Source organism: Varanus komodoensis, unplaced genomic scaffold (genome assembly GCF_004798865.1).
Source record: "Varanus komodoensis strain SLA01 unplaced genomic scaffold, ASM479886v1 scaffold12, whole genome shotgun sequence".
NCBI classification, from domain to species: domain Eukaryota; kingdom Metazoa; phylum Chordata; class Lepidosauria; order Squamata; family Varanidae; genus Varanus; species Varanus komodoensis.
The window spans coordinates 18,996,019-19,009,462 of record NW_025335349.1 but is presented as its reverse complement, the minus strand read 5'-3'; the positions used below and the strand labels follow the sequence as shown (position 1 = coordinate 19,009,462).

Sequence of the window (13,444 nt, the reverse complement as noted above, 5' to 3'; positions counted from 1 at the left end):
GTCGGTTTCCAAACCAATATTCATGACCAATTAGATTAAATGATCCAAATAATTATGAATTCTCCCAGAGATAATAAGCATATCTTAATGAAAGGAATATATTTCTGAGATAAGCTCTTAGGATACTTTACATTACTTTTCTCAGTTCTGGTGATAGTAGCATGATAATTTAGAAACCAGAAAGGAGATCTGCAACAAAATGTTGCAGTCTGGAGGAATTCTGCCCGGTTTTCCAGCCAACCATACCCACTCTCAAGATACTCATTATTCCTCCCCATATTTTCCTTCTGCCTGCCCCCATTGTAGGGATCCAGCATTCTGTGAATGTTTTGAAGGTGTTTCCGTCTTCATATGTGTCTGTTTTTTCATACTGCCACAATTTTGATACCTCCTTCTAGCTGATATTTTGGTGGCATTCCTGTTTGCACTCAGTCTTACTCCAAAATAAATGAGTACCCCATTTCATTGAAAGGGATACTCATTTCACAAATAAAAGAGAGCTGAAGCATTATGTCTTGTTTTAATCCTGTTTCAAGTTATCCCTCTATATTTCTGTCTCATTCTGTAGCACAGTGTGGTGGTTCTATGTCAGACTTCAGTGGAGTAATCCTTAGTCCAGGATTTCCTGGAAACTATCCCAGCAGTTTGGACTGTACATGGACCATCAAGCTGCCCATTGGTTTTGGTATGTTTTATTCCCTGGTTAATGACATTTTGAATTGTCCACTGTTGTGGACACAGTACTTACAAATATGGATCTTACTTTTCTAGACGTGTGCATTCACTATGTCATCTGTGCATGCTGAATAGCATAAGAAGCTGCTTTTACACTGCATAGGACTATTGATCTATCTAGCATAGGTCACTAACAGTGGGATGCCTGGAATCCCCTGAATCTGAAGTTCTGGGATCCTTATTCAGAGTAGAAAGTTTGCTTCCATACTCTTTTCAGTCTGCAAAGCACTTAAAATATGTTTTCAGAAGTCTAACCATGACACTTAAGAAGGATGGAGGCAGAAGTTCCTGAGAATGCATCATATCTTGGCAGCACCAATCTCCTTTCCTCTCCTCCCCATCCTCAAAAGCCCTTCTCCATGGCCAGTCTTCTGACCTTAGAGAAGCAGCAGGCAGAGTTCTTTCGAGCAAGCACACAGTTGGACAAGATGATAATCACATTGTTCATATATTGTTGAATGTATTTTATGTGTTCACTCTTTGGGAAACACTCCTGCCCTGATATGCAGCCAAATAATGTTTAAATAATAACTAAAGCATGTTTTGTTCTGCTCTTTTTGTTTGTTAGTTTGCTTTGGCCTGGGTTTATAATCTTACAAGATCATTTTGAGTTTTGCCTGTCTTCTCAGGTCTTAGTGGTCCTGCCCTACTTTGTGTTTAATTTCCTTTCCCTGCTCTGGTATAGCTAGGAAAGGACTCCACACACCAAGCTGGTATAAAACGAGGACTAATTATAAGGCACTGCCCTTCGAAGGTAGGATTTCTCACCCTTTATACATATACTTTCAGCAATACAAACAAGATCAATTGAGCTTTGGGTATAAATGTGATGCTTTGAACGCCAGCAAGCCGAAGTATCACATAGTCACCCATCACCAAGATACATTATGCCCATCACTTGCTCATGCTCTACTGAGCAAACCAGGTGATCAAAAACTGAAATAATTTTAGTTTGACAGGACTTGTTCATCAGTGCTTTAGTATCAAGGTGTGTGCAAGTCAAGTACTTTAAAATGTGCTCAGGAGTTTTGTAGGAGTGGCATCATTTCTGGATTTTCCTTCTTGTATTTAAGAAAAGAGGGCTGGCATTTGCATTTTTCCAGATCTCAGGTCCATCACCCTTTTACCAGAATGTTTCAAAAATAGTAGACAGAGATTCTGAGAGTTTTGCTAGCTTCTTCAGTTTCCTTAAAAAGAGAGGCTCATAGTTTGGAGTTCATCTAGATCCATCTTGAGGATGAATAACCAAGTTTCAGGTGTGCATACAATGGTCTATGTCCAGTCAACGTTCATGTGCCAACTATGCAAATATATTACATCTAGTTGGGACCAGGGAGAGGGACCATTCAGTAGCTGCTCCATGATTACCTTTCAAGGGAATCCTGTCTTACTTACCCATGGAAGACCTTTTAGAGGCTGATAATGTCGCTCCCTTTTCAGATATGTGATTTCAACTATGTTTAATCAGTATCTGATTATTTTAATATTTTAAACATTTTATTGTTACTGCATTGTAAACTTTGCTGTGTTTTCATAAATTCATGCTTAATGTTTATGTTGCAAATTGAAAGGATGATTTTAATTTTTCTGAGGTGTTGACACTGATTAGCCATCTTGAACTTATAAGGGAGAAAGGCAGTATATGAAAGCTTCAGAATAAATAAATACAATGTGTTAATCATCTTATCCTATCCCTCCCATTTCTTGATTGTTAAAACAAGATATGTCTTTTGATGCAGTTCAAAAAATCTGTGAGCATGGAAATGCTCACAGATCTCCCTCCCTTGCTTTTTCCAAACAGATGGACATCGAGAGCAGATAATAAGTACTGGCATTTCCTTTCCTCATGGCTTCTTGCATTGCATTGCATTCTTTAAACAGTAGGCGCAACTTATGCTCACTATGTCCCTGTGAATGTTAGTGTGGCACATTAATTTCACTGTTTTGATTGGAGTGCAAGTTTCCAGAGCCTTCTGAAGACTATACCAGTGCATGGAAACTGCTTAGCTCCTAGTAAAGTTTCCAGTAAATTTGAAGTATCCAAAAGAGTCTCTCCTAACCCCACTCTTTGTGTGTGAGTGAGTGTGTGTGTGTGTGTGTGTGTGTGTGTGGGGAGGGGTGTTAATTAAGGAACACTGTTTCTTTTTTCTCTCTATTGGAATTATTTTTCTTTCCTCACAACAACAATAGTCCTTTAAAATACTTTCAAATTTATTAAATGACTTTTAAATATCCCTCCTCCTGAAGTTTCATATGTATCCTCTAAATCAGCTCTGCATTTCTTTAACTTTAGTTTCAGTCATTCATTCAAATTTGCAGGTGACTATTATATGCACTTATGGGACTAAAATGATGCCTTTCCAGGGGAATTCAGTAGGTCTTGTTTGAAGGCAAACATACCTATTGAACAGTAAATGTATAGCTTCTTTGTCTTTCCCCCCAGCATTTGTAGTTTGAGGTTTTCCAGTAGTTTCCTAAAATTCTATATTATCTACACATGGTTAAAATGCAAACATATTCATCAAACTTATGTATCATATAATGCTTTTCAGGTGTGCACTTGCAGTTTGTCAATTTCTCAACTGAGACAATACATGATTATTTGGAAGTAAGAAGTGGATCAACAGATATTAGTACTGTTATTGGAAGACTCAGCGGCCCTCAGCTGCCATCCTCTCTTTTCAGCACAACCCATGAAACTAGTTTATATTTTCACAGTGACTATTCTCAGAACAAGCAAGGGTTTCATATTGTGTATCAAGGTGAGCAATTTCAGCAGTGTATTTTAGAAACCTACAAATACACATGGCATTATTAGAAGAATGTCATGCAGTATCATTTCATAACAAGCATATGTTGTTTGTAAGTAGATTAGAGAGAGAAATTCACTTTTCTTTCACTTTTTTATGGGAACTTTATAGGAACTTATCTTTAAATGGATAGGAATACTCAGTTATCTTGTTACATTCACACTTGTCTGAATTTTTAAAAATGCATACAAAATGTAAGTGCATTAAAATATTTCAGAGTTTGTAACAGCCTGAATCTAATAGAAGAAGTATGAGAAACTGGGAGAAACCTTTGTTTAGAGTAGAGGTGGACAACTTAACAAGGTCAGACAATGTTTCTTGCTCCCTGGATGAGCCTCAATCAGCACAGGCTGTGGGACTCTTCTCACTGTTGACGACTTGCCCTATAATATGGGAAATACGCAAAGGGTTAGGCTACCTTCTGGAACATGGAATATGGTATGGATGTGGTAGGTGAGGAAGTCTGGTGAAAATTGCAAAGGCTGAAGCATTTTGTCTTGGAGCAATTGAACTGCCTCCATTGTATGTGCCTGCAAATGACTGCACTCGATGCTTGACACCATACAAAGTTTAGACATACTGGTTTTATCTCAATCTGTGTGGAAAACTCAGTTCCATCATGGATTAAGTCAAGCATAATTTTATCAAAGGTATATAGAGTTACATGGAGTTTAGGGAAACCATTGCTTCAAAGCAGTTTGCTTCTGACATGACTAAGCCAGAATTAGGGAATGTTATGCTATTTATTTAATATAAATATTATATTTGCAAACTGTCAACTTGCAAATGCCTTTGGGGCAGTTTAGAGTTTTTAAAACATTAAAGAACCAGCAATAACATTAATAATCAATGCAATAAATTAATGATTCAATCTCCTAGAAATTTAAGGTATTGCATAAAAGTACATAGGAAAATCTCATAGAGTCTTTGTTTTGCTATAAGTTTTTTAGTTATTGAAATACAAACCTGCATCTCAGGGAACAACACCTTCCTTTTGATGCACTGAATGGATCCTGACACTTACTGTTTTATTTCAGCATACCAGTTGCAAAGCTGTCCCGATCCACGTCCCTTTCGCAATGGTTTTGTCATTGGAACTGACTTTACTGTAGGTCAAACTGTTTCATTTGAGTGTTTCCCTGGATACACTTTAATTGGAAACTCAGCACTTACTTGCCTTCATGGAATCAGCCGTAATTGGAACCAGCCTTTACCAAGGTGTGAAGGTATGTTTTCAGTAGATACATTCTAGTTCATCAGAATGTTTGCAGAATTGGTTACCTTTGATTAAGTACACATAGAAAGAAAATAGAATCAAAAATTGTGTTCTAGGAAATTGGAATTATTAAGAGGCTGAAAGTAGGGATGGGAATTTTTTAAGGCAACTGACCTAATTTGCACTTCCCAAAATAATATATAGATTGAAACAGAGTTATCCTTTATGCTGCATACATCTCCAAATATTGTGATGTAGCTCTCAGCTCAAAACCTGTGGAAAAACCTGTGAATATTAGGAAATGTTGCATACAAAATATGTAAATTATAGAATTTGCATCCAGAATGTGCATATTTTGGAAAGTTGGATATGGAAGGAAATGTGAAGTCCCATGATTTTTTAAAATTAAGACTGACAAGGAAATTAGACACAACAGAATTATGACTAAAACATGACTCTGAACTGACCTGGACATTTATTTATGTATTCATCCTTAATTGGAAGTGGAGTGCAGGATTGGAAGGCAAATGCTACCAACCTTCTGTGCTCTAGTACATTTCCAATGTTTTGGAGTATAACTCTTAATATTCTTGTTTATTGGACATCCCGGCTGGGATTCATTGGAATGAAAACTTCAGTTTATTAGAGAAGGTTGACCTATGGCCTCATATGACCTCCTGATGTTGTCTGGTGAGGTGGAATAGAAACATTCTGAGTTCCAGTCCTGGATCTCAGAGGTGCAACTCCAAAGACTGAGGTCCTGCTTCACCTCCTTTGCAATCAGTGTGGGAAAAAGGTGCCAGTTGCCTTACCCAAGACTAGATTTGGAGTGGGCTGAGGCATCACACTGATTCCTATCAACATCCTAGCTTCCTTTACTCCCTATCTCCAATGTTGGGAATATTCCATGATTCTAGGGCTTCTCTACAGGAGGCCATTTATTGTGCACTTATAGACTCATTCAATAGTAGAATTGGAAGGGGCCATGAAGGCCATTGAGTCCAACCCCCTGCTGTTGCAGGACACCAAGTTACACCATCCCACTCAGATGGCTGTCTAGTTTCCTTTTTAATGTCTCTAGTATGAAAGAGCCCACCACCTCTCTAGGCAGCTGGTTCTACTTTCGTATTGCTCTGACAGTGAGGAAGCTTTTCCTGATATCTAGCCTGAATAATCAAGCTTGACGTGATTATTCTGTGTCTCACACTCTGGTATCACCAAGAAGAGATCTGTGACAGCCTTTGAGGTACTTATTGAATGCTATCTTTGTTTGATTGTTTGTTTGTTTGTAGCTTTTCTAACCCATCCACCACAGGCTTCTTGGGACAGCTTACAACAGAACAAGTAAAACAAAATAAAACAAAGTACAGCATCCAACACCTCAATATGATAAAACCAAAGTTAAAACCAACTAAACAGTATATTATATCCTGCTCAGTCTTCTCTTCTCATGGCTGAACATGCCCAGTTCCCTCAGTCTCTCCTCATAGGGCAGTGTTTCCAAACCCTGGATCATTTTTGTTGCCCTTCTCTGGACTCTTTCAAATTTTTCTGCATCTTTCTTAAATCTTGGTGCCCAGAATGAAGTCCAGATGAAGTCTGACTACTGAGGAGTGTAGGGAAATTACTATGTTCTTAAGTTCTCTTGCTCATGGACATTTGCAGGGCCTTTCCATAATGCTGTCATCATCCAGGGCCTCTTGTGTGTTTTCAAGCCATCTTTGTGGCTATTTTAGAGCAGGGAAAGTCTGCTATTAAAATTCATACTGGAACAAACAAGAACATGGAAAGAAATAATCAATAATGGCAAGCAAGCCCATGGGAGAAAACATTTTATATTTTGTTTGTATGGTACAATGACTAGCACATAGTAGTTACTTTATAAGTAACATCTCTTCCCATAATATTGAATTTTAGTGAGATTACGGCTATGGATGAGAGGCAAACTTGATGCCTTGCACAAGTTTAGTCCTGTGTCTGCTTCTTAGTAACTTTCACCTGAGGTGAGGTTGAAACGCTATACTGTTTTTAAAATGCAGAAAACTTACAGGGTTGTGTACTTTAAACCCATTTTTGTTGTTGCTTTCTTACAGCTCTTTGTGGAGGAAATATAACAGCAATGAATGGTACGATTTACTCACCTGGCTATCCTGATGAATACCCAAACTTCCAAGACTGTTTTTGGCTTGTAAGGGTCCCACCAGGAAATGGAATTTATATCAATTTTACTGTCCTTCAAACAGAGCCAATATATGATTTCATAACAGTTTGGTAAGCAACAAAGAACATTATTGATTTATTTTATACTCTAGGGCACTAGGAGCGAGAACAATTAAAAGCAACATTTGACATGTTTTAGTGTTCAAAACTTGTGTTACAGAATGTTCTCCCAAACTGGAAACACCACACACTCTCTTCCAAAGATGAGGCTCTTTGGAAATACTTGTTATATGGCAAATCTTGTGAATAAAGCTGCAGTTTTATGCACACTTACCTGGAAGCAAGCTCCACTGAGCACAATAACACTTATTTCTAAGAAAATATGCATACGATTATGCTGCATATGTAATATACCTCTGATGAGTATTTTTCCCAAATGTATTTCAGCTCTCCTTTTTAATAAAGGAAATGTTGTTACAATTTAAGACCCAGTAATCATAGGCTGGTGTATAAATAAATTAAAAGGTGTGTGTGTTTGTGTGGCACTCAAAATAATCAAAAATCTCTTGATGGTATCTATTGATACTTCTCACTAAATAATGTGTCCTCATTCATAAATCTGTTAATGTCTTGAGGATCACAAGATCAAGTGATGACTTGCACCATCACACATTTATCACCACTGTGTTCAAACTTTCAACTATCCTCACCACAGCTCAAATGAAATGTTTCTTTGGAGATGCATGAGGCATTTGACTCCTAGTTAACAAGGGTACGGTAGTCAAGTGCATATGTGAGCTAACTCCTGTGATACAAAGGTTAAATATATGACCCAAATCCGGAGAATACTGCATTGAAATAAGTAAGAATCGCTGCTGTGATTAGTTTGCCACATGAATTTTAATGGGAATTGAATTTTCTCCAGAAAGAGACCATAACGTTAAACAGGAGAGTTAGCATTATAGATGTTATTGCACATCTAACACATAATTTCCCAAATTCTGCTTGTGGGAATTGAGGGAAGAACTAGACACAAGAATACAAGATTGCTTTGAGAATCCCAGTCATAATCTTTCTAATAAAGGCCTGGTAACTTGACCTGAAAAGGAAAAGGAGTGTGGTTGCAAAGAGTAGAAAAGGACTAGTTGTATGAGCATTGTATGATAGAAGAAAGATTGTGAAACAGAGATAAAGATACAATTATGATCCAGTGTTTCTTTTGTCCAGCCATCCACCTCAGGCTCCATGTGCCTTCACTGAGGCTGGTCACTGTATCCCTAGGCCACTACATCCATAGTTTTGCCTACCATGAGTAGGGACATGCTGCTGGTAATGCTGTGGTGCAGTTAATTGCAATGAATAGCATGCTGTTGGAGATGACAGATGTGTATATCTACATCTTTTCCAAGGGAGATTCTGAGCTTTATCTGCAGTCACCTACCCTGTAGACATCTCTTCCTTGGACACATTAATCCCAATGCAGTGTGGGGAAGCAATTCAGGGAAAAATGGATAAAGGAAGCTTAAACTCTTTCCTCCACAACCACCATGGTCCTGATCCAAATTAGGACTACACACACTTATGTAAGAATAAAGAAAAAATGCTGGTTCAACTTCACCAATGCAATTAGCAAAACACGTTGTTTGACCTTCAGCATATCATCTTCTGAGAAGTACCAATGGAAGAATAGTGTTGCCTTCGTATTGCTTGTGAACCATCCTGTTTATGTGCTGCCTGGCAAGAGGCATCTTATTGACCACCAGGGAATGCAACATACTGGACTTTGTGTACTGTCGCACTGCTGCAGTGAAGCGCTTGCACATTCCTGATTCTATCCAACATGTTCTGTGAACTCCCTTGCTTTAGATCAGTTATTTAAGACATGTTGAAACAAAGACTGCATGATTTTCACAGTTTCAAAATTTAAAGAAGCATCATGAAATAACTAATCCCTTGATGCAAACAAGATCAGCATTGAAAAGCAACAAGTGCTTATAGGAACTTGGTTTTCTCCTTGATATTTTAAATGAAATACTTGATTTAAAAGAGCAGGTTATTTCTAGAAATGAAACAAAATTATAAGAGCTAGTTGTTGCTGTCTTCTTCTTTTGACAGACATTTTTCACAGAATTAAGTTGATTAAATGTCTGTCAGAACATTAAGGGCCACATAATTTTAAATGCACTGTAATGTTTATGTTCCTTCAAATGTCAGTCTTTCAGTGTCTGAATATTTCCCCAAATCTGATGTTTGTGACCAAAGCTAAACATCTGCACTGTAATGAATTACACCTGCACAGTAGACAAAGTTTGAGTGCTCCATAAACATCTGTAAAACACACTTAACAAAAATCGTATGTTAATCTGATGTTATATACATTAAAACATGACATGTACCTATTCTCTAGTGGTTTCACACCATATAAAAAGATGGGAACAGCTCAAAATACTATGAATGCCACCCTTGGAAAAGTGAGAGTTAGAGCAGTAGAAAGCTTTAAACTTCATACTTGCCAGTTTAGAGCTGCAAGGTGAGGTTGACAGAGAGAAAAAATAGTATTTGAAATATGTCAAGGTTTGTAGAGAATGTATAAGAAAATAGGAAAGTCAGGATTGCAAGTTTTATTGTAGTATTTCTAAAATAAATGTTTGCGCATATGTGTATATATAAATGTGGCTGGGGCAGAGGCAGGAAGAGTGATGAATGTGTATGACATTAATCTATATGCTTATTTGGGATGCACAGAGACGTATTAGGTTATATTCCCTAAAAAAACTGTTGCTACACCTCCTGCTACACATCTGTTTTAGTATAACTGTACGTTTATTTCAATATTTCTTCATTCAAGATCCACTGAAATGAAAAATAAACTAAAAGAAGGATCACCAGCTGCTCCCCATGAATTTTTCCCTTTGTATATTGGCTTTCAGAATTACCTATTTTCCTGCTGTTCCTCACTTACACTTCATTGCCTGTCTGCCTTCAATTTGTACCTAAAGCAGCTGGCAAGATTTATATGAAATTATATTGCTGATTTTGTTACTGTTCTTTCTTAGGGATGGCCCAGACCAAAGTTCACCTCAGATTGGTCAGTTTAGTGGCAACACTGCTTTGGAATCGGTTTACAGCACTTCAAATCAGATACTCATCAAGTTCCACAGTGACTTCACAACAAGTGGTTTCTTTGTGCTCAGTTACCATGGTTAGTGTCATGTACCTGTTGATTGTCTGCTAAGGATTTTATTTTCACTGTTAAAGGTTTTTATTAGTCAGTAGCTATGGTGGTCATATAATTGGCACAATAGTTGTATTCCTTTTTATGGGGGAAAATACAGGAACCTGTGCAGTATAAGAATATGGCTGATCTTAGGATCTGTAGAAAGAGAGAAAAGGATGGATGGGAATCTACTGGCAAAGAAACTTTGGTATCTAGAAAGCTGAAGGAAAGGAAAGGAAAGGAAAGGAAAGGAAAGGAAAGGAAAGGAAAGGAAAAGTACACAAAGCCAGACTGGTTTCCAGGAACAAATATTCTACCAGAGAATCCCTGAAAAGAAAGTGAAAACAGTGTTTGGAATCACAACCTATAAATTTGGAAGGTATCTTGAAAGTCACCTATTCCATACCTGTTCAGTGTAGGAGCTGTGAGTTGCAGCTACAGTATCAGTGACAAATAGTTGCCCATCCACTGATTAAATACCTTCAGCAAGGAGAACTCACCACCCTATTAATCATTCTGTTGAACAAATTTTAAATTTAGGAAGTTTCAGCCATGGTTTAGCCAAAATGCAATGCCCATGCTTTAGCTCTAGTGCTGCTCTCCAGAACAGCAGAAGATTAAGTGTGGTCCATTTTCTGCATAACATCTATCTGTTATTTGGCCACAGGTATCACAACCACAATGTAGAAATTAGCAAAATCTAAGCTGATCAACATTTTCTGAGTTCTACTTTGAAGCATGTGTCTTAGCAGGTTGTGGGAATGTATGTGTACGTGTGTGTGTGTGTGTGTGTGTGTGTGTGGAAAATTAAGAACTCTTGGATGTGCTCTTGGGTGCATAGTTGGTGTAAATTCAGATAGTATGCAATCTACTCCTATATATTAAATCATGTTTGCATGTTCCTCTTAGGCCTCTGTTCCTTGAAAAATCCATTCAAGTTCACACACTATTGTGGATTCATGATTTAAACTACCTTTGGCTCTTGCTTACAGATCCTTATTAAAGAAAGTGCTATTTAATATCTACCTAAAACCACTGGGAGAAATTATCCAGAGGTTTGGGCTATGATATCATTAATATGCAAATTAAACTTAAGTGCAATTATAAATCCCTGGGAGGCTGTGGAATTCTTGCAGGTATATCTGGAAATGGCTTGAGGATAGATGACAGTGAACAAACTTAAACTAAATGTTGTTGGAGAAACATGTTGATCTGGATGGGAGAATATAACTGTTCTTGGATGGGGTTCATTCTCCCTCAAGGATCAACATTGTAACTTGGTGATTCTTCTGAACTTAATGCTATCTGTAGGAATATAGGTGGTTAGAATGCTTTTTACCAATGTAGGCTGGTAGATAGTATCCTGCAGAAAACATGTACAAGCGAGATACTCTCTGTTGGCATCTATGGCTGAAGATCATCCAGAAACTTCAGCTGATATACAAAATGGCCATCCAGCTTCCGGTGGAATCCAAGCAATCACATGACACCAGTACTATAACCATTGCCAGTTCATTTCCAGACTCAGGTTTTCAGTACAGGCATAAAGTCTATAGAACTCTCTTTCCCTGAGTTACATATAGTTTTATCTTTGATAATATATATAAGGCTTTTAAAAACTCCTCGGATTGCTTTTCGGATTGCTTTTCCCTGACTTTATGCTGCATTAAAATTTTGTTATAGTTCTTTTTCTTATTGTTGGAGTATTTCATTTTAACTGGCCTTTTAAATTTTAATTAATTGGGTACTGCTGTTACTTAATTATTTGATTGTTTTGGAACTTTCTCTTCTGCTATATAGTTTTAATGTTTAATGACCTGCCATGTTAGACAGCATGAAAATAATTAAATACATATTGTGTAAAAAATGGGGCATTTGCCAGTTCTGTCTCTATCCTTTTATGAGACACTTTCCCCCATTATATCACCTTCCCCTTTTGAATTCCCCACTATTCCAGTCACCCGGGTTCTGCTCCTGTTATCGTAGTCCTGATGCCTTCATCTGTAGATTCTGCTAACTGTGGCTGACAAGGAATAATCAGTCCTAATGCAGAAGTTAATAAGGTTCAGATCTTTCCATGACTTCCATGTTTTGTTGTATAAACTCTGTACCCTTATCTTAAATACATGGTGGCTTTCAGTGAAACTTCTTACTGGAATGAAAGGTACTCTACAAAGGTTCAGTGAAACAACTTTGTACATTTCAACTTATCATGATCTAGAGTTGGTACCAAGCAATTCAAGCAGGTTGCAGCTAGAGATGTCTGAAAACAATTTCATGTCATTCTCATCTCCTGAAACTGAGTGCAAAGTGCAGTCAAAGACCATACATTACTGAGTGTGTGGGTGGTTTTAAAAAGCATGTCAGAACTGCGCACAAAAACACTTCAATCAATGGGAGAAAGAGCTGTAGGTTTAAAAATACACAGCTGATCCGAACATATGGGGAAATGTGCACAAAATTGCACATTAATTTTCATGTGAAAAGAAGACAACATACTTGCAATCTAATAATGCATAAGGCAGAATAAGTATTGCGGAGAAATTTGGAAAACTTCTGAGTCTGATTTTGCTGATTTATGCATCCCTAGTTTCAGAGCTAAGGCCTTGCAGACTGTGTTTTGAATTACTCTCTGGAATACTTCTCTTTCACTGCCTTTTCGTTCCTTTCTACCCGGGATAGCTATTGAGATGAAAGGATATGTGAGGCAAGAAAGGCAATTTTCCCAGAACTACTCACTGAAAAGGGGTGAAAGATGTTTGTAGAAAGGCAGAGAGTCAGCATGGCTTTCCCTGAGTGCCTGAGTTTCTAACAAAAGTAATGCTTCCACATTTCAGAAATGATGGGTGCTTGTACTTACAGCTACAGCAAAGCCCAATTCCGTATTATCGGGGTGCTCCCATTATACAATGGCCACCCCAATTAGGCCTACTGGTACCAACATTGACATCTTTTCATTGCCAGGGTAAGATTGCTCTCAACTCCCAAGCATTTAATGGCATATGATAGGACATGCCATTTTTTTATTGAAATTGTTGTAGAACAATTCAACTTTTGCAGATTGGATTTTTTATATTTTATTTTATTGCATTGGTATTTATACTCTCATCCATTTTTAGCTTTCAACCTATGTTTATTAATTGTTATGAAGTACCAATTTGGCTTTGGTTATTAGGTTGCATAGAAATTTATTATTAATAATAATATTATTAATAATAATAATTTTCAGTTATCTTCTAGGGGACTAGATGAAACTGTCCATCCAGTTGTTTCATGTTCATTTAAAAAGTGTACATGTGCACCAAT

General features: G+C 37.5%; 1 protein-coding gene across 1 annotated transcript in view; it reads left to right on the top strand.

Annotated features, from left to right (window-relative positions):
* The window catches only part of CSMD3 (CUB and Sushi multiple domains 3), a 650,552-nt gene that overhangs the window by 539,932 nt on the left and 97,176 nt on the right, over positions 1-13,444 (top strand). The window contains exons 41-45 of the mRNA XM_044421466.1: positions 569-685; positions 3,288-3,497; positions 4,583-4,771; positions 6,855-7,032; positions 9,978-10,123. Coding sequence (XP_044277401.1) covers positions 569-685; positions 3,288-3,497; positions 4,583-4,771; positions 6,855-7,032; positions 9,978-10,123 — 840 coding nt within the window. The remainder of the gene's footprint in view (positions 1-568; positions 686-3,287; positions 3,498-4,582; positions 4,772-6,854; positions 7,033-9,977; positions 10,124-13,444) is intronic.